Below are 20,992 nucleotides of genomic sequence, written 5' to 3' on the forward strand. Positions count from 1 at the left end.
GGGTCACAAGCAGAAGCAGAGCAAAGATGAGGAATAAGGGTAAGTAGGCACCAAAGGTGGGGGGCAAAGGGGAGTACAGATGGTGGGGCCTTAGACGGAGGGAACTGTTCCAGAGATGGTGGAAGGCCAGTAATGGATGGGAAAAGGGAAGGCTGCCAGGTAGGCAGAGGTGGAAGGAAGGAGGTAACAGATCAGCCATGGGAGGGTGAGGGTGAGGTAAGACAGGCATGAACACAGCAGGGATGGAGGTGATAGGGAAGAGAGATTCAAGAAGGGCGCTTAGAAAGGATGAAAGGACAGGCCGGTGATGGGGCTCTGGGAGGGAGAAGAAGAGGCTAACAAAGCACATGGGGAGAAGGAGGTACAGGGGAAGCTAGGAAGCAGTGAGGAAGACAGGGATGCGGGTGAGCAGGAAGAATGGAGAGATGGAGGTGAGGGTGGGGCTGGCACGATGGGAGCTGGAGATGGGAGGTGAAGGGGCCCCACCGCAAAGCCCAGATCCGGGAGCGCACACTCGGGGTGCGGCCCTGGGGCTCCCGGGGCCTGGGCGATGTACCCGAGACCCCCAAGCCAGTCCTCTGGCATCTGGGCGCCACTTACCGTGCCCACTGCGGGTGAGGAAGGGCATGCGGTTGATGGCGATGGGCACGGTGCCGTGCTTGCTGTGGAAGTGGTGGACGTGGTGGGTGGTGCTGAGGCTGGACGAGACCCGGGCCCCCTCGGTCGCCCCCAGCAGCAGCAACAGCCCCAGTAGAAACGACAGCAACGGTGGCGGTGGCGGCGGCGGCGGCAGGGGCCCGGCCAGGGCGGGGGGGCGGCGCGGGCACCCCCCCTGCCCGCTTCCCCCGGGGGGCATCTCGGCCCGGGGGCGGCCACCTCACAGCCCCATGGCCGGGGGCGGGGACGCGGGGCTGCGCGGCCCCGCGAAGCCCCCCTCCGGCTGCTAGCTCCGAGAGGGGGGTAGGGGTGAAGCGAAGGAAAACCAGATCCGGAGCCTCAGTCCGGAGCCAAGCAAATCAACTGGATCCCGCCGGGGAATCCAGGGTGCGCGCAGCGGGAAGGCCAAGGTCCGGGGTGCCTGGGTCCATCGCAGGCGGCTAGGGGTCCCCCCTCAGGCTGGGGCCGGGCCGGCGCAGAGGACCGTCAGCGGCCAGCGGGTGGGGGCATGGTGCTGGGGAGGGGATGGTAGGGAAATCCTGCAGAAAAACCCAGCGGGATGGGAGATGGGGTGCGCAGAAGGAACGGAGGCCCGGCTCCCCGGAAAGCGCGAGCACCGCGGAACCGACCCGGCGCCGCTGCCGCCCGACGGAGGCCAGGAAAGGAAGGAGGGAGCGGCCGGGGAGGGGGGCGGGAGGAGGGGGAGGGAAGCAAATCCGGGTGATGGGGGGGGTGAGGGGAGAGGAGAGGAGGGGGAGAGAAGAGGGGAGCGGGGCCAAGCAGAGGAAAGGCGCGAGCCTGCGAGATTCCGGCGGAGAGATGGAGGAGGCAGCGGAGTGTTGCTGCAGAGGCTGAGAGGGCTAGAAGGGAGAGGGAGGGAGGGACGGAGGGAGGGAGGGAGGGACAGAGGGAAGGAAGGGAGGGGAGGGGAAGCGCGGGGGGGGGGGGGGCAGGGCGTAGGGACCCGAGCGGCTCCCGATCTGCGGGCGGCGCTGGGCAGCTCCGCGGCGTGGCACCTGGCTAGCCCGCTCGGTGCTCGCCTCTCCTATGCACGCGCCCCACCCCTCCCCCGCGCTCGGGAGCGCGCTTTCCACCATCACCATCACCACCACCGCCGCCCCCCTCCTGGAGAAGGGGCCCTGCTGAATAATTGAACAGGACTGAGGCTTGCAAGAGAAGCAGCTATCTTCCTTCTCCCCTCCCCCTCCCCTTCCCCCCCATCTGGACGAGCCCCAAAAGTGCTTGCTGGTCCAGCAAGCAGAGATGTGGCCACAGCCCTCTTAAGCACCCCTTGGAACACATGTGCAACCTGGGTTGTGGACAGGCTTGGGTATGAAAACACCCACGCATCCCTATAGGCACCAGTGTGCCGAGAGCCACACAGCTCAGACACATATGTGCATGTGTGTGATCAGATACTGGCATACCAAATGCTTACAGAAGCATATGTACATACACACATACATGCTTGATTATAGGCAATGAATGGCCAACATACACTCCCAACCTCCTTGGAACTCACCCTCTGAGACAGTCATCCATACTCCTAGAAACAACCTATCCAAAGCCCCAAAGGCACTGGATAGTCTCTCTCTCTCTCTCTCTCTCTCTCTCTCTCTCTCTCACACACACACACACACACACACACACACACACACACCTGCCTGTCAAGGTGTTTGCCTACCCCTACACACGGCCCTCCTCCTTTCCTCCAACGCCCCCTCCTATCCTCCCCACTTCTCCTCCTCCCTTAGTCTCAGCCCCTAGCTCCCCAGGGTTCTCCAGGACAGTTGTCCGGAAGGACAAAACCTTGTGGGTCCACTTACATCCAGCTGAAGAAACCATTCCTCTCTTAGGAGGCATCCTTACACCTACACTGGGATCTGCTCTCCAAACTTGGGGTGGGTTAGAAAGTGTTTGTCACGGCCCCAGAGATACATGCAGATAAAATCCCTTCCTCTCATTGGGATGCAGCCTTCGCACTCACATCATTCTGCTTGGACAAGGGAGAGGGTGCAGTGAAGGAGGCAGAGGAGGAGGAGGGGAGGAGGCATAGGGAACCGGGACTGAGGACAGGTGAGCAGAAAGGAAAGGTGAATAGAAGAGGAGGGGGAGGAGAGAGGGGCTCCTACTATTGATTCCAGATTCCATTTTGGTGCAAAATTGTCATGGTGATCCCTGAGCTCGTGGGTGCAGTCAGGACAAGCCTGCTTGGGTCTAATGTCTGAAATTCCAGCACTTTGTTGGGCTGGTGCAGAAAACTGCCACAAGCTGGAGTCGAGCCTGGGGTACATATTGAAACTCTGTTTCTGAGATAGAGAGACAGGGTGGAAGGGAGGGAGAGAAGGAGGGAGGGAGGGAGGGAGGGAGGGAGGAAGGGAGGGGTCAGGACAGCACCTCTACTGCTGCAGCCATTCCCCCCAGTTTATTAGATGGGGGGCAGTGACCCACACACACCACACCCTTCAAAAGTGGAGACCAGCTCTTGGTACCCAAGTGGAATTTTCAAGTGATGGCTTAGCCACACAAGGGAGGAGAGAGAGTGGGGTGGGGTCCCCAAGGTCCTGTCCATCTGCCCACTCTCTCCCATCCTTGAGCCCCTGGCTCTGGAGTACGGACTGACACAGCTCCAAGCAGGCAGAAAATTTATGGCCCCAGAGGGAGAGAGGGAGGAGCTGGTGGTGGTGGCCAGAGGAGAGGAAGGGAAACCGCCTAGAGGCTGATCAATATTGGTGAGTGGGAACTGGAGAGAGTGATACTGGGGTGTGGGGGAGACAGAGACACAGAGGGGAAGAGAGGAGAGAGACAGAGGTGTACAAGAGATCAATAGAGGTTGCAGAGATGAGGAGAGATGGAGAAGCAGCCATGATAAGAGACAGCCTGGGAAAGGCAGGAGGCTGCCTGGGACAGCAGGAGCCCAGGGCTCTGGTGTGCACATCCCCTCCTTCCTCCCATCCAACAGTCCCAGTTCCACTCTCTCTACTTGCTTCTCCAACTGATCTTTCTTCTGCTGCTCTAACACAGTTGACTCTTGAGAGCTTTCCCAAACCCCACAAACCCCTCATGATACAGATGGAGGAACCAAGGTAAAAGGCAGGAAGAGGCTGTCCTGAAGGTCAGACTTCTCTTCCTCCTAGTCTCCCTCCATTGAGACAGCTCCAAACATCCTCAGAGGGCCAGTTCTGCCCTGCCACCTTGCCCACCCTCCCCAACTCTCTTCACACACAGCCAATGTCTTTACTTGTTTCTGTGTGATGGTGTGCAGCTGTATAGGGCTCCCCGATGGGCGAAACCCCAGAGGAGAGGCCCTGAAGGAAAGGGAGCATGACTGATACCCCAACCAGTTTCTTGCTCCCCCTTACAGTAGGGGAGACCTCAGAGGAGCTCCAGCTCTCACTGTCTCCTTCAGAACAACACTAAGCCCTTTGGGGGCTCCAGACTTCACCCACCTTTTCTTTAGCTCCACAGCTTTGCACAGACTGTGCCACCAGACACAGCCAGGTGCTTGGAATGATGGCACTTCCCAGGCTGAGCCAGGCCACCAGCCTAAAACTTAGAGAACTTTCTCCTCCCGCCCCTGCCCAAAGATGGAGCAATTCTCTAGACACACATCCTGCCTCCAGCTCTCAGCCCCTTCCTGAAGCATAATAGTGAACGTGAACAGTCATACTTAGGCCAGATTGCCTATATCCTAAGCAAGGAAAACCAACATGGGCACCACCACCATTCCCAGAATCCCATGTGCAGCGGGAGTAACCATCATAGTCAAGGGATCCCAAGTTCTAGTGAAGCTCAATCCCCACGACTGGAGTCTTGGGGTAGGATCAAATGGGATGGTTTTGCCTTTGCAGGTGGCACAGGACTGCCAGTGGGGAGGGTTACAGTGAGCAGGTCTGTGCCGACTGGGGCCAAGCAGGGCTGAGGTGGTCCTGAGCTGGCTGGGAGGTTTAGGGAGGCACAGAGCACAGCAGGTCAGATAAACCGCCCGGGGGACAAAGCTGGGATGGCTGACCACACCCGGGGACAGAGCTGGGATGGCTGACCACACCCGAGAATTAGTAAATGCGGGGGAGAGGGGCTGGACATTTTGTCAAAGGACAAGCCCATGGCCACCCAAGAGCCTCATCCCCTGGAATGACTCAGGGCTCCATCAGATGATGCAGGTCCAGACAGAGGTGAGGGGACAGACAGGAGGTCTCACCTAGGACTGCCATAACTACCTCTGGGCATTTCCAGGCCCTGGGTTGGCTCACTTGCACTTTGTGTTTGAAGAGCAGGAAAGCTTTATCCTCTCATGTGTGCATGGGGCAGGGTGTCTCTTCTGATGTCACTTTGCTTTGCTGCCCACCCCATCCCCAATCATCAGAAAGGTCAAAGCCTCCGCACCCCCCTCTAAACCCCCATGTCTGGCCCAGCTGTCCTCCCTCTGCCAAGCTGTAACCAGCTGATGGCCACCAACCACTGGGGACTAGAAAATGCTGCCAAAGCTGTTATCTCTGGGGAGGGGCCTCAACAATATGCAAGCTAGCAAGGGAGGACACTAGGGACTGACCTTGTGGCTCAAAGGGACAACCTGCAGCTGGGATTCTTGCGTTAGGGAGAGAAAAACAGAGGGCCTATGTCTAAGGAAATCCGATGATCTGCCATCTCAGAACCAGGACAGGCCACCTGTCAATCGATGGCTCCAGAGACTTCGCAAGGGGCAGCAGCCACTAGCAAGCACCTGTGGGCTCTGTGGGATGGAGCAGAAGGAATCAAAATCCCTCTCTCCTCCCTCCCAGGCGGGTCCTGTGGCTGGGGACAGGGATGGGAACTCCCAGGGCCCAGTCCTGCAGGCACTCACGGTCATTGCAGACAGGGCCTCCATAGGAAGTCATGGTACAGTCACAGGTAAAGCCATCCCACTGCTGCAGACAGACGCCCTGGTTGGCACAAGACTCTTCGGTGCAGGTGGTGCTGGGGCCTGGGAAGGAGCACGAAGGAGAAATGCCCTGGGCTCAGCCAACGTCCCCAGGGGCTGCAGAAGTTCCACAGCCAGGCAGAGAGTCTCTGTCCTTGCTTGGTCCACCAAACTAGAATGGCCAGATACCGAACACGGTGCTGGGACGGGATAGGAACAGGGACATTCAAAGACTGCTAGGTTTGGGACTAGAGACCAGGGCTGGAGACCACAGGAAGAGTGTGTGACTTGTCCCTTCCCTGTCCTCTTTGTCCCAGAGTTCTTGGGACAGGCTTCTTCAGTCCCGAGAAGCCTCGGGGCTCCACCACCCTGGCACATACTCACCATCACAGCCTCTCTCCACCTGCCCGATGCGGTGCAGGGCATCAGCAATGAGGTCTGGGAGGCGCCCGTTGAGGTCCACAGAGGCCAGGCAGCCCTGAAAGCCATCCCGAGAGGCTACCAGCTTGGGCAGGTTGCTGAACATATTCTTGCTCAGGCCACCGATGTACAACTCCCCTGCAAAGGGAGTGCTGTCAACACCCCACTATCCTGGACCTTATTCCCCTCCCGAGATGCTGGCATCCCACCGCGGGGTCCTCCCAGACATCTGGAAGGCTCCCAGTATCCCTAACAGATACAAGGACCTGCAGACTCTCCACCTTCTCTTCCCTTTGCCATCTGTCTGCTCCCCTCCCTCAGGAGCCCAGATGCCTGCGGTAGTGGGGGTGGGGGCAGCTGGAGGGACCCACTCCAGGCTCTCTCCCACACGTAGGATTCCAGTTCCGTTCCGGCCTGTAATCAGGGCCTTTCATGGATGCGCAGCCCTACATCCCTTCCACCCCCGCTCCCCCATCCCAAAGACTGTTTCCCAGAACCGCAGCCTTTCCCCACTCAGCGGCCTTCTCCCCTCCGAAATCCTCCTGAGGGCTGGGCTCTGGGAAGAAGTCTTCCCCAGGGATGCCTAACGTCCCACATGGACTCTAAGGGAAGTCCTGACCAATGTCTAGCTTGGCTTCAGCAGCCCTGGGCATCCTATCTGAAGACGGCCACATCCGATTCTCTGTACCACATCGCCCTCTCCTGGGAGTGAGGAGAATTTGCAGCACTGTCGTGCAAGCGAGTGGGTCTGGGGATTCAGGAGGTAAATTCATTGGTCTCTGAAGATCTCCCCCAAGTTTTGACAGTCCAGGTTACATGGACACACATGGGACCCTGTGGGGCTAAGGGATGCTGCAGGCATGTGCAAGAAGGCAGCATGGATCCCAGCTGGCTCTGGAACTGCTGCAGGCCTCATGTTCCTGTTCCATTGCCTAGTCCGCCGTCTCCCCTTCCCCCTTCTCCTCTTCTCCTCTTCCTCTCAGCCTCCTACTCTGACGGCTGGCAATGGCTATTTCAATGACAACCATAGAGTCATTGGAGAAGGTGGGACCCCGGTGAGAAACAGCCTCCCAGTGTTCCATCAGAGAAAGCTGCACAGAGCCCAGTGAGACCCCGGTGAGAAACAGCCTCCCAGTGTTCCATCAGAGAAAGCTGCAAGAGCCCAGTGAGACCCCGGTGAGAAACATCAGTCAGACACAGTGGAGAACAGGAAAGAGGGCTGGGGGAGAGGAAAGAGAAGCAGCCTTGACCCCTTGCGGGGGGGGGGGGTGTGATCTTCCTGGAGAAGGGGAGCTGGGCTAAGGCTCCAGCCCCACCTTTAAGATCCAGATTGCGGGCACCGTTGGAGTGCTGCGTGACAGTACGGGAGTCGATCTTCAGCGTGTGCACGTTGCCTGGGTCCCTGGACACCACCACATTGTGCCACTGGTTGTCATTGACCGGTTTGTCTGAGTTTCCCTTCATCAAGGACGGGCCATTCCCCAGGTCAAACACGTAGTGGATGTACCTGCCCCACAACAGGGAGGAAACACTAGATCAGGTGGGGACCGCTGAGATGCCAGGAAGAATGAGCTACTGCTGGCGGGGGAGCGGTGGGGGGGGGGCGGGAAGGAGAAGTGGAGGAAGAGATGCCACAGGAAGGAACATAAGCAGTGGCATTAACAGGCTGTGGCATGAAGTCTTGTCCCTGGAGGATGAGGGCAGGGAGGCGGTCACAGAAGCACTTGCTCTTGGGACCCAAGAGGACCAAAAAAAGGGGGGGGAGTTTGAGTGATACAGTAGGGGTCACCCAGAAGCAGAGTCTGAGCTGCTTGGGGGGTAAAGTCTTTCAGGGCAACAGAAGGACTGGGCTCACTTCTGCCATAGAGAAGGCAGTAGGCAGAGAAGGGATGTAACCGGGAACCCTGGCAAGGAAGCATCTGAGGAGCCAGCAGCCTGGACCAGGGTTCAGTTTCTCCATCTTGGCTGAGGAAGAGCCCTCCCAGCTGATGGTTAAGGGTGTAAATCTTGCCCTGAGATCTAGGAGCCTTGAAGATTCCCAGTGGTCAGGGGAGCTGTATCTGAGCCAGCAAGGGGACATCACCACAACACCCAGCCCCTCACCCCTTGACCAGCTCGATGACAATGAAGTCATTGCCGTTGCCTGAGTTGAACAGCAGAAGCCCATCCGGGGCTGTGGTCTTGAACTGGAAGAAGAGGTGCATGGAGGCATAAGCCTGCAGCGTAGCCAAAGCCAGGTAGCTGCTACGACTCTTGAAGGTGACAGGATCGGCCACAATGGCACGCAGACCAAACCGAGCATTAAGCTCACAATAGGTGATATCCCCGTCCTTGCACTGGTCCATGTAGGGCTGGCCGTTGAACACCAGCCCACTCAGGTGCCCGATGAAGTTGGAGGGCACCACAGAGATGAACCGCCGCTCTGTCATGATGCCCGTCTCAATGTTGTGGAACTCCAGTCGAGTGTGGGCTCCTGCCATCTGTCCTGTTCAGGACAGAAGACCAATATGAGGGAGAGAAACTCAGTGCACAAACAAAGGACCCCTGGGACGGGGCCTTGTGTTCCCAGAAGCATCATCTCCTTGACACGGAACCACAGCAAGCAACATCAGTAGATGTCCGGGGCCAGTACTAACGTCCCACCACGCTGGGAGAAGCTGCAAGAGTCAGTGGAAGGCCAATAAACTTCCCCAAAGAGGCTGCATGTAGGAAGTTGAAATGGTCCCTGGGGTCCAGAGCCATAACAATTACTTCCCTAGGAGTAACAACCCAGCCAGAGTTTAAAAACCAAGCAAGCACAGGTCACTAGAAATAAGTGTGCCACCCTGGGTCCAGGCACCTACCCTCCACAGTCACGTTGTCCACAGACAGCTGCAGGCTCTTGCCACGCCGCACCACCCTCACTGTGTGCCACTCATTGTCGTTCAGCTTGTGCCCCGCAAAGAGTGTCTCGGGGCCTTTACCTGCAGCACCAAGGGGGGAGTGAGCGTGGCTGACACGTGGTCCCAGACAAGGAGCCCACCTGCGCATGTGTACTCCCCACTTCTAGCTTACGTCAACTGCGCATGTGCACTCCCCACTTTTAGCTCACGTCAACGTGTATGCCCCTCCCCTCACACCTGGAGTGCATGCAGGGGTCACAAACCCAGTTCCGTCATTTTGTGCGACTGCAAAGGACGCCAGTTGTGTAGACTATGACACCAGTGGTGGCCCTGACCACAGACACGCTAGCAGCTGGGTTCTCAGCCCTAACACTCTCCAAAGGAGGGGCGCCCACACCTCACCCTCTGCATGCACAAGCCACCTCGGCCCTACTGTCACTTCGCTGCATGCTCCTGTTTAACTCTGCGCCCTGGAACTGCTCTCCCCTACTCAGCACTCAGAGAGCCTGCAAAACCACAGCCAGGTTCTGGTCCTTGGAAACTGACCACGTATTGACAGAGAGGTTGTCAATAAATGAACACATCTCTCAGATGCTGCAGGACTTTGTAGCACCTCCGAGCTACCCCTGGGTCCCTAGGGCTCAGTCTGCCTGGGGCTCAGGGTGCTGGAATTAAAAGGCCTCAGGTGCATGCACACACTGTGCCACAACCACATAAAACAAGGGGCATTGAGCACACGAACTCTCTGCTTGCACCTTCCATGATCTGACTGCAAGGCACAGTGTGCAGAGACTCTCTGAGACTGAGCACCTAGACCGGGGGCAGAGAGACCCAGACCTATCTACATCCGCTGACCCTCTGACTCCCTGCTCACAGCCCTCACTGGTGACTCTTGAGTTTGTCAGGAAACCTGTATACTGGCAGGCTTTGAGGCTCCTAGCATGCCCCGCCCCTTGCCCAAATTATCTTTCCCATGTAACTCGCCTGCCCCCTTGTGGTCACTGATGGAGATGCATCATTATGTCTCCAGGCTTTGTGTAATCTTGCAATAGATGCCACCCAGCTCCAGATTTCTGCCTTCTGCTGCTGACTTGGGAGACAAGGTGTCCTGGCCCTCCCTTTCCCAAAATCCATAAGCATCCTCACCAACTACCTCTCCCTGATTCCGCTTCGTTGTATCCATCCTGCCCTCCATAATTCCCCTTCCCAACCCCATGCCTGCTCCCCTCCCCACACACCTGGCCTCACAACCAGTAATGAAACTATCCCCCCACTCATCCCTTTCTCCCTAAATCCCAATTCCCAGTGTCCCAGACCCCTTGGGTCTCTGCAGAAGAAGAGGGAAGCCACTTACTAGGTGCGCAGCCGACGCGCAGGCAGTCTGGGGGGGCCATGGGGCGGAGGGGGAGGGAGAAAAAAAGGCAAAACAAGGTTTTTTGGTTTTTTTTTTTACATCCTTCACAGGGAGGGGTATCTGCAGGCGGGGGGGTTCCCTCCAGGGCCACTTTCTGGGGACCACGCGTGCCCAGGTGCCCTTTCCCCTTCCTCAGTTGGACCCTTGTCCTTCTTGCCCCCAAGAGGGCTTTAACCCTCCCCAAAGTCAAGAGGCAGGGCAGTCAGGTGGTAGGAAGAGGGCTTGTGTGCCCCTTTTTGAGGGGCCCAGGCCTCTCATGTCTGAGGGAGATGGGCACCTCGGGAATCCCAGCCATACAGGGGCTAGCCAGGGGATGAGGGTTTGGCCGACCCCACATCTACCCAATTCCTGGGAGGGAGATGGGTAGGGCAGGCCAGGGTCCCTGCATCCCCTGCTCTGGGATGACACCCTGCTTAGAGCTCAGGTGTGACAAGTCACTCCTCAAGCTCTAAGCTCAAAAGAGGGGTCTGCCCCAGGGCCCCCTTCCTAAGGCCATAGACCTCGCAAAGCCCCAGTGGCTGGCACCACCCCTACAGGAACCTTCCTTCCATCTACCCTGCCCTGGGGGCACCGAGCTTCCACTAGGGGTCAACGTACTCCTCCACCCTGAAGAACAAGTGTTTTGTCAGTTTCCCTAAGGAGGAGTCAAGGCCTCAGAGAGGGATGCCAAGATGTGCAAAATGTGACTTCTAGGCCCAGTGCAAGTCACTGGCAAGCAAGGTCCTCAATCCTACCCTGGGCCTGGCATTGCTATCCCCAGTTTCAAGTCTAGAAGGGTCTCTTATGGTTAGAAAACCCATATTTACACAAAGCTGTGGTGATATTTTGTTTGTAACCTAACAAATAAAGCGAGACGGAAAATCAGAGTGCAGAGCTAGTCACTAGTTAGCCATAGAGGCCAGGCAGTGGTGACACACACCTTTAATCGTGGGACTCAGAAGGCAGGTGCAGACAGATCTCTGTGAGTTCAAGGCCACCCTGGGCTGCACAAGCTTGATCCAGTCTCAGAGAAACAAAGCCAGGTGGTGATGGCTCACACCTTTAATCCCAGTACTTGGGAGTCACATGCTTTAATCCCAGCACTAAGAAAGTGGAGACAGGAAGGAATACCACTGGCCACAGAGAGGTGGCGGGAGACAGGAGCCCAGCCCATCCAGTCTGAGGATTCATGGAGACAGGATTTTGCCCCCTTTGGTCTGAGGACTCAGTAGAGGGGAAAAAAAAAATCTGTCTAGTGGCTGGCTCCTTCACCTCTCTGATTTTCAGCATTTACCCCAATATCTGACTTTGGGTTTTTATTATTAAGATTAATTAGTATTTGTGCTACACAGAGCCAACATCCTGGGCCCCCAAGAGCCCTGGGTCATTTGAAGCTCTAGTGTGCCCTTATGGGGCACTGGCCAGGCTGGAGTGATGGGACTGTCTGGGATATGAGTCAGGGGAGCTAGGCCCTCACCTCAGTCCTACATAGACTCACTGTGTGACTTCAGACAGATCTCTCAAGGCCTGGCCTTCTCTTCCTCAGTGCTGAGAGGCTGGGGCAGGCTGAGGGTGTGTCCCTGCCTTCCAGGGGACAATCTCTAACCCTAGTGAAGAATGAGGCCCTGGCCTCCCGTGGGTTCTCCATGAACAAGTTCTGCCCAGGTGCCCGACAGCCCAGGATGCAGCTGCATCCCTAGGGCCAGGGAAGGTTCCTGCAGTGGTGGTAAGCAGCCCCTGCGGCTCTGCAGGTCATGAGCCCTCAGGCAGTACAGCTGAGCTCCACACGCGTCCGCGTCGTCAACCACAGCAGAGTGGGAGGAGCAGCAGGGACCCTGAGCCAAAGCCTGGGCACCAAGGGACAGACACAAGAGGAAGTGAGGGGTCACAGTGAGGGGAAGGAGGCTGAGTAAGAATGGAGAGAGAAGAGGAAGAACCAGGAACAGAGGGAGGGTCAGGATGAGGGGGGAGGGTGCCAGGCCCTGGTTTCAGGTCCCAGGGGCTCTCTCCAGCCAGCAGAGTCTTCACCCATGAAGGGTCCAAAAAAGAAAAAGGGGGCTGGAAGGGCAGGTCAGTCTCCTGTAAAGGAACAGAGCCAAGCAAAACGCTTGACTTTTCCATCCCAAGGAGAGGATATACCAGGAGTGTCAGAGTGTCCATCTGTCCAGAGAAGAGGTGACAATTCCAGCCTACCCTGCAGTGATTCCCCTCAGAAGCCCCTTTGAAGATGGATATCCAGGGAGGCAGGCTCCTCCCAGAAGAGAGCAAGGAGAGCGGGCTAGAGAAAGCAGCTCTTCCACACACGTTCCCCAAAATGCTGTTCAGAGAGTGATAACCAGGAACCCGTTAGTCAGCCGCCAGCGCCCCGAGAGCAGAGATGGGCACACTGATGCCAGACACAAGATCAGGGTGACGGCATGAACATGGATGGGATGGGATGGGGTGGGGTGGGGTGGGATGGGGTGGATGGGGAGAAAACAGTCCACCGAGAACGAAATGAATGGAAAGAACACAGTCCCCTGGCTTGGTCTAACTCACTTCTGGGGGTGGGAAGTGGGGTGAAGATATCCAGCCCCAGCTCCATGCAAGGAATTTCAAAAACACCCAGCCATTCCTCTAGAGAGCCTTTGTATCAAGAACGGGATCACTTGGCCCTGGTGTCTTCTCCACTCAGGCTCCCAGCCCCCAGGTGGGAAGGCGTGGGCTCTTCCATGCCCCGGAAGTTAAAGGGCTCTGGGGTGTCATTTGTTTTCCTGCTGACTTAAAACATGAGCAAGGCTCAAGAGGGCAAAACTAATGAGAACTTAGGAGCAAGGGGAAATCTGAGAAGGCCAGGAGGGTGCTAAGGAAGAAGAGCCCAGTGGTCAGAGTGTCCATGTCAGAGGAAGGCCCCTTCTACCAGGGCCTGGTCTGGTACCTCTGCTCTTTCTTCAAGGCCACCTCTGAGTGTCTATGCCTGACAGTCTGAACGGTGTGACTGACTACCTGTGTGACCTCTGAACCTCTGGCCTCCCTCTCTACAGACACAGACCACAAATCAGAGACCAAACCTCTAGTTCCTTAGCAGCAAGCCCACCCCAGAACTATGGCCTCACTGCTGCTGCCTGTCTGGAGCCCAGCAAGCCCCGGGTGGGTCACAGGATGGGAATAAGGGGCTAGTCTGTACTGGTGATGCTATGTAGAAGCAAGCCTTGCACCTGGCTCCAACTTGGGTTCCTCTCCCACGCTGAAGTGCCACATTGGCGTGGATCTGGAGGCCAAACCGAGATCACCCTCAGGTGTCCATCCCTCGGAAGCCGTCTACCTTGATTTTTGAGACAGTCTCTCACTGTGATCTGGAGTTCACCAGCCAGGCTAGACTAGCTGGCCAGTAAGCCCCAGGGATCTTCCTGTCTCTGCTTCCCCTTCTGGAATTACAAATGCATTGCTGGAGATTAAACTCTGGTCCTCATGCTTGCAAGGCCAGTATTTTACCACTGGGTTGATGCCTCGGGCGCTGGGGGGAGATTCTTAGCCCTGTTTTTAAAAGGAAAAGAGCAGGCTTGGGGAGGGGAATTAACTTACCCAGCGACGAAAGATTCCAGGGCTAGACCCTGGTCTTCTGACCCCCAGCCCAGAACTCTGTATCTCAGCTCCAGGCTGGGCAGCTGGACAGACCGCTGTGTCTCTAGTACCTAAACATAGGCAACAAACCTCCAGTTCCTTAGCAGTGAGTCCGGCCCGGAATGATGGCCTCGCTGCTGCTGCCTGTCTGGAGTCCAGCAGGCCCTAGGTGGTCACACGATGGGGAATACGGAATTCGGGGCTGGACTGGACTGGGGACACTATGTGCAAGTCATGGACCTGGCCTCATCTTGGGTCCCCCGCCCGGGCTGAGGTGCCACACTGGAGTGTATCTGGTGCTTACACACCTCTGTGCCCTCAAGAGGAATCCGCAGACAGATGTGTCTGCACCAAGTGTTTGGTCTCAGCTTTATCTGCTAGAGATTAGCTCTCAGCACCCATGTTTCTGTAGATGGGAATAGGGCACAGGCTGGTGGCTATCATCAGTCTGGGGCATTCAGACTGGATCTCTCTGGATCTTGTTCTGACTTCTGAGATTCATGAGGCACAGACAGAAAGGTAAGCCTGTAGGAAAAAGGTTAAATCCCAAGGGTTAGGTCCCAAGGGCCTGCCAAGACAAGATTTCCTGACCAAGGATGCCATCTCTCATCTAAAGAAACTCCAGCTTCTTCCCGGAGAATCAAGAACAGTCCAAGGACGCCAGAGCATCTGTCTTCTCTCTGAGGATGAAGGCCATGGGCTTCCCCTGCTTGGTCCCACCAAATAGAGCAAAGGCAAGCACTTAGCCGTGTGAGACCACATGCATGAACCAGTGCAGGGAGACTGAAGGAGGCAGAAGGACACACGGGGCCCTGGACAGGACAGGGCCAAGGGAATAGATCTGGGGAGAGGGCAGAGTTGCCATCTGCCATTCACTCGGTGACCTGTGACTGTAGGTCAGAACAGGGCTGTGACCCTGGTAACTCTCACAGCCTTCCAGCCTATCCTTGACCTGAGAGTCGAGGTGAGCAATGAGGGTGTCGACACAAGTGTTTAAACAAGGCCTCCAAAGTCCACAATCTACCCCAGAGATGCTTCAGAGATCAAGGTTAGGATGAGAATCCGGGTAGGTGTCAAAGCCCTGGTGTTCTAGAGAGCCCCCCTTCTCCCCATTACCAGAACGTGGTGCTCTGCTTAGACTTTGGGCCTTGAAGGCTTCTACAGGGCAGGTCCTTGGTTGTGGCACTTCCATAGTGTTCAGTGGACAGCTGCGCCAGCAGCCCGAACACCATAGGGCCTCTCCACTCAGGGTGCCCTGCACTGTAGTCTGTGAGGCGGCCTCCTCGCTCTGGATCCTGACCTGGCCCTCACAAGAAGTCCCTTAGAAACCAGCCAGACAAGTAACTCTGCCTTCTCTCTCCATTGTGACCACAAACACCAAGGCCCATGATAATCTAACAGATAACCTGGCATGCCTTCTGTGCCCCGAGGAGCAACAGGGATGTGTAGACCCTGTTCTCACCCGTGGGCAAGAGCAGAAACAGTGGGTAGTCTGGTGGAAAGAACCAGCAAGCTGATACCCCACCCAAAACTACAATTCCCATGGCCTGGGCTTGACACCGGCACCTCCCCAGCCATTACACCTTTAATCCCAGCACTCAGGAGGCAGAGCAGGTGGATCTCTCTGAGTTCGAGGCTACCCTGGTCTATAGTGCCTGCCTGGTCAGCTGGTGTCTTCCCAGAACACCAATGGGACTCACATAGGACACGGCCATGAACATAAGCTGCGTGACAAGTGTAAGGTAGCATGTTCCTGTGTCCAGAGTGCACACAGGAACCCGCATACCGCATCCCAGAAACAGTATGATCTAAGCAGAACGACCAAGTGTGGCTGCCTGCCAGGGCCAGCTGTTTGCTGTCCTCATATCTGCCACTGGGCTGAGCTGAGCGCGGGATTGTACCTAGCAGGTGTCAACAAGTAATTCCATAATGAAGAAGCCCGTGAATGAGCAAGACAAGAATGAGTGTGTGCCATCTTGTGCGTGCAGGACAGATGCCACTAACACTCCATGGAAGTGACTTGAGAGGACAGTTATCACACTCAGACGCATTCTGACAGGTGTGTGTGGCTGTGTTCTGGGTCTGGACAGAGAGACCCAGCCCTCAGAGGCTCAGATTCAGGTTGCTGCTACCTATTTCCAAACTGCCAGGGTCACCTCTGGCTGGTGCCACCACCAGCTTCTCCAGACAGAGGGGAGTGTAGGTCAGAGGCAGGCTGGGAAGAGGCCAGCAGAGGATTGGGGTGGTTACCGAGGTTGACGGTGAGCTTCGCCTGCCCCCCGTCCAGCTCGAGGCGCAGCGTGTCAGCTGACTCCCTGGAGGTGGTGGCCATCATGAGTCCATAGGCCCTCTGGGACATGAAACGCAGGGACACATCTTCTGCCTCCGTGTGCATGGCATTGGGCAGCATGATCTTCATGTACATGGAGCCATCATAGCTTAGGACAGTGGCCTCTGCCCCGGGGGTGGAGAACAGAGGCCAGAGAAACGGGGGTTGGGGGGGGGCAGATGGAAAGGGAAGAGAGAGAGAGAAAATAAGAGAATCATTACCGGGAGAGACGTCTGGGCTGGCCTGAGGGGTGCTCTGAAGAGGGGTGCAGCACGATAATGGAAAAGTGGGGTCCTTTGGACTCAGGACACCCGAGACCAAGCCCAGGCTCACCTCTCTCACAGACCCGACCCAGAAAGCCAGTCCCGATGCAGTCACAGACGAACCGGTTCCAGCCTTCTCGACAGACACCTCCATTTCGGCACGGGGCTGACGCACACTGCTTCAGCGTCTCCCGGGAGCAGAAGGGGGCAACACCCGCAGCCCCCTGGGCCTCCGCCAGGCCCCGGAGGTCTCGACTCCGTCCATCTATGAAGAGGTCTCGAACACAGCCCACATAACCAGCCCGCAGAGCAGCTGTCCACACCTCAGGAGGCAGCGGCAGGTCCACCCGGCCACCCTCAGGGAGGCCGCCCAGGTACAGCTCACTCTCCAGGTCCAGGACCTCGCTCTCTCCCGTAGCCAAGAATGGCGTGCTGCGGCTGTTCACAGAGATTGAGCCTGGGGACCAACGGAGAGTGAGCCTCAGTGGGGAGGGAAGTCGAGTTTGGAAAGGGGTGTCCCAATTTCACTACTGAGGCCCCCCTTCATCCTGCACCCAATAGTGGGCTCAAGAGCATGACCCTTGTCCCTGGGGTCTAGCCTCACTTACCGTCTGTGCAAACTACCTAACTTAAGCCCTCAAGCCCAGGAGCTTGAGAGCCAGTCCCAGACCCCACCCAGCCGCAATGGGCTCTAGACCTCTGTCCAGGTCCTTCTCGCCACCTACAAGAGACCTCCAAACTACCAGGCGGCACATGCATCCAAAGTCCTGTGGCTTAAACGGGTCAGATCACTCAGACCAGAGATCCTGCAGGAAACTGTGATAATTGAATCTCCATGTGTGGAGGGGAGGGTTGTAAGACAGAGACTTGTTTATGTAGCCCTAGCTACCCTGGAGCTCCTTATATAGGCCAGATTCCTATATATAGCCTAGAACTTAGAAAATCTTTGTGCTTCCTCCTACAGAGGGTTGAACTTACAGATGTGTGTCACTAAGTCCAGCAACCCCGTGTGTGTGTGTGAGTGTGTGTGTGTGTGAGTGTGTGTGTGAGTGTGTGTGTGTGAGTGTGTGTGTGAGTGTGTGTGTGAGTGTGTATGTGTGAGTGTGTGTGTGTGTGAGTGTGTGTGTGTGAGTGTGTGTGTGAGTGTGTGTGTGTGAGTGTGTGTGTGTGAGTGTGTGTGTGTGAGTGTGTGTGAGTGTGTGTGTGTGAGTGTGTGTGTGTGTGTGTGAGTGTGTGTGTGTGTGTTATTCATTTGTTCTGGTTCAGGATTTTTTTTTTTGGTTTTGACTTTTTAATCAGCGTATCATGCAGACCAGAATGATTTTACATCACCAAAGACGACCTTGAACCTGTGATCCACCTGCCTCAACTCCCAAGTGCTGGGATCATAGGCATGTACCATTGTTCCAAGCTTGTTAATACTTGCTAAAGATTTTTTTCTTGACATAGGATCTCACTATATAACTCTGGTCGGCCTAGAACTCACTATGTAGACTAGGGCAGCCTTAACCCCTCCTTCTAGTGCTAGGTTGCCTGCTCTGAAGATCTGTCTTAAATTATGCGTGCATATGTATGTCTCTGTGAGAGTATGTTCCTATGAGTACAGACACACACAGAGCCAGCAAGAATTATCAGGTCTCCAGGAACTGGAGGTACAGGCAATTGTGAGCCAGCCAATGGGAGGGGGTGCCAGGAAACAAACTTGGGTCTTCTACAAGGGCAGTACACACTCTTAACCACTGATCAATCTCTCTACATGTGTGTGTGCATGTGTGGTATGTGTGTGTTGTGTATGTGTGGTATGTGTGTGTTGTGTGTGGTATGTGTGTGGTGTGTGTGGTGTGTGTGTGTTGTGTATGTGTGGTGTGTGTGTGTGTGTGTGTGTGATATAATTACTGTGTAGCACTGGCTGCATATAACTTGCTCTGTAGACCAAGCTGGCCTTGAACTCACTGAGCTCCACCTACCTCTCTCTCCTGAACGCTAGGATTAAAGGCAAGTGCCACTATGCCTGAAAGCCCTATATTTTTTTATCCCGTGTTTCCCTTTTCAAGGACAAACTCTTAAAAGAAGAAATGAGGAAGGGGTCAGGGCAACGGTGGCACCAGGCATGGCGGTTCACACCTATGAGCCCAATACTCAGGAGGTAGAGGCAGAACGACCGCCACGTGTTTGAGGCCAGCCTGGCTACATAGTGCCATCCTATGTAAAAAAATAAAAGCAAAGCTCCTAGCAAGGTTTAGGAGTGATAAGGAGCCACTGGGCCTCTGAGACATGAGTACGGTGAGGGGGATGGGGAGAGGTCAGATATGAGCAGAGTTGAAGGAACTCGAGGAGCAAAGCCAAAGCCTTCTTTGCAGACGCAGCTCCTACTAGCAGCCAGTCCCTTCTTCAAAACCCTACCCATCTCCTGGGCTCCCTTGTAAAGTCTTCACCCCCCCCCCATAGGGTTTCTCTGTGTACCAGCTCTAGCTGTCCTAGGACTCACTCTGTAGACCAGGCTGGCCTCGAACTCACAGAGAGCCATGTGCCTCTGCTTCCCGAGTGCTGGGCTTAAAGGTGTGTGCACTACCATGCCAGGCTTCTTGTAAAGTCTTTTGTTTTAAGATTTATTTACTTTTATCTTGTGTATATGTGTGTGCCTGCATGTGTGTGTGGATGTGAGCCGCTGTGTGCGTGCCTGCATGTATGTGTGGAGACGTGAGCCGCCGTGTGCGTGCCTGCATGTGTGTGTGGAGACGTGAGCCGCCGTGTGTGTGCCTGCATGTGTGTGTGGAGACGTGAGCCGCCGTGTGTATGCCTGCATGTGTGTGTGGAGACGTGAGCCGCCGTGTGTATGCCTGCATGTGTGTGTGGAGACGTGAGCCGCCGTGTGTATGCCTGCATGTGTGTGTGGAGACGTGAGCCGCCGTGTGTATGCCTGCATGTGTGTGTGGAGACGTGAGCCGCCGTGTGTATGCCTGCATGTGTGTGTGGAGACGTGAGCCGCCGTGTGTATGCCTGCATGTGTGTGTGGAGACGTGAGCCGCCGTGTGCTGGGAACCCGGAAAACCCAGGTCTTCTGCTAAAGCAAAACATGTCATTCACTGCGAAGCCACCTCCCCAGCTCCAAGTCACTGCTGTTTAAGGAATTATTTATTATTATGCATGTGTACATGTGTGCACCTGCCTGCAGAGGCAGAAGAAGGCGTGGGATCCCCTGGAGCTGGAGTTACAGGTGGTTGTGAGCCTTCTGGTGAGGTCTGGGAACTGAGCTCACATCCTCTGAAAGAGCAGCAGGTGGACTCTCTCCAGACCCTAAAGCGTGTGTGTGTGTGTGTGTGTGTGTGTGTGTGTGTGTGTGTGTATGTGTGTGTGTGTGTGTGGTGAGGTATGTGTGTTTTTGCAATATGTGTGTATTGTGATCTGTGTGTTGTGATATCTATGTGTGTGTTGTGATGTCTGTGTGTTGTGATGTGTGTAGTATGTGTTGTGATGGCTGTGTGTGCTGCGATATATGTGTATGTGTTGTGTGTGTGCGTTGTGATCTGTGTGTTGTGTGTGCTGTGATGTATGTGTGTTTTATGTGTGTGTTGTATGTGTGTTGTGATGTGTCTGTGGTGTGTGTGTGTTGTGATGGATGTGTGTTGTGTGCGTGCTGTGTTGTGTGTGCTGTGATGTGTGTGTTGTGATACATATGTGTATTGTATGTGTGTTATGATGTATGTGTGTTGTGATGTGTGTGCTGTATGTGTTGTGATGTATCATGTTGTGATGGCTGTGTGTGCTGTGATATGTGTGTTGTGTGTGTGCTGTGATGTATGTGCTGTGTATGTGTATGAGGACAGAGAATGATATTCAGGAGTCAGTTCTCCCCTTCTACTGAGGAACCTGGGGAACAAACTCAGGCCATCAGACCTGACCAGTAAAAGCTTCTACCTGCTGAGCCCTAACAGGATCGCCCAGAATCCACAGAGCCTCCTGTTACCCATGCTTTGGCTGCTGGAATCTCAGCAAGAACTGAACGTGAGAAGAGGGCAGGAAATAAAGGCTAAGAAGAGAGGTGTTCAGCAGAGCAGACAGCTCTGGAGAGGAGGCTTGCGTGTGCTCTGGCCTCTGCTCCAGTCACTCCAAATACAAAACACGAGCAACCTGACTCATTCATTGACGGAAGAACAGACAAACGATGTGAGCATGGCCCTGGGACTTACTCAGACTTCAGAAGAAGGGAGTCTGACTCACACTACAATACTGGTAAACCCCGAAAGACACTGTACCCATTGAAACAGCCAGGCACAAGAAGACACAAGTCGGATATGATGGCACATCCCAGCACTCTGGAGGCTAAGGCAGCAGGATCTTGATTTAAAGTCAGCCTGGGCTAGATGCAAGCCCCTGGGTCAGAAGGAAGGAAGGTAGATAGGCAAAAAAAGGGAGCTGGGGAGATGGCTCAGTGCTTAATGTGTTTGCTCCTCATGTATGAGGCCCAGAGTTCAAATCCCCAGAAACTCACATAAATGCCAAGTGGGTGTAGTGGCCCACCTGTAATTTCAGCCTTGGAAAGCA

At 55.5% G+C, this 20,992-nt stretch overlaps 1 protein-coding gene across 26 annotated transcripts in view; it reads right to left on the bottom strand.

Moving 5' to 3' along the window:
* The window catches only part of Nrxn2 (neurexin 2), a 116,654-nt gene that overhangs the window by 36,431 nt on the left and 59,231 nt on the right, over positions 1-20,992 (bottom strand). For 10 of the 26 annotated variants that reach the window (XM_041661812.1, XM_041661820.1, XM_041661817.1 and 7 more), the window contains 8 exons: positions 16,518-16,904; positions 16,106-16,309; positions 10,214-10,240; positions 8,821-8,940; positions 8,081-8,462; positions 7,294-7,484; positions 5,942-6,115; positions 5,501-5,620 (listed from right to left, as the gene is read on the bottom strand). In XM_041661812.1, coding sequence (XP_041517746.1) covers positions 5,501-5,620; positions 5,942-6,115; positions 7,294-7,484; positions 8,081-8,462; positions 8,821-8,940; positions 10,214-10,240; positions 16,106-16,309; positions 16,518-16,904 — 1,605 coding nt within the window. Of the gene's footprint in view, positions 1-600; positions 1,583-5,500; positions 5,621-5,941; positions 6,116-7,293; positions 7,485-8,080; positions 8,463-8,820; positions 8,950-10,213; positions 10,241-16,105; positions 16,310-16,517; positions 16,905-20,992 lie in introns of those variants that run through there. The other 16 variants (XM_041661811.1, XM_041661806.1, XM_041661809.1 and 13 more) reach the window with 5 other exon arrangements.

This window comes from Microtus oregoni, unplaced genomic scaffold, assembly GCF_018167655.1.
Source record: "Microtus oregoni isolate MIOR12 unplaced genomic scaffold, Mior012 000012F_ref0000307, whole genome shotgun sequence".
NCBI lineage: Eukaryota > Metazoa > Chordata > Mammalia > Rodentia > Cricetidae > Microtus > Microtus oregoni.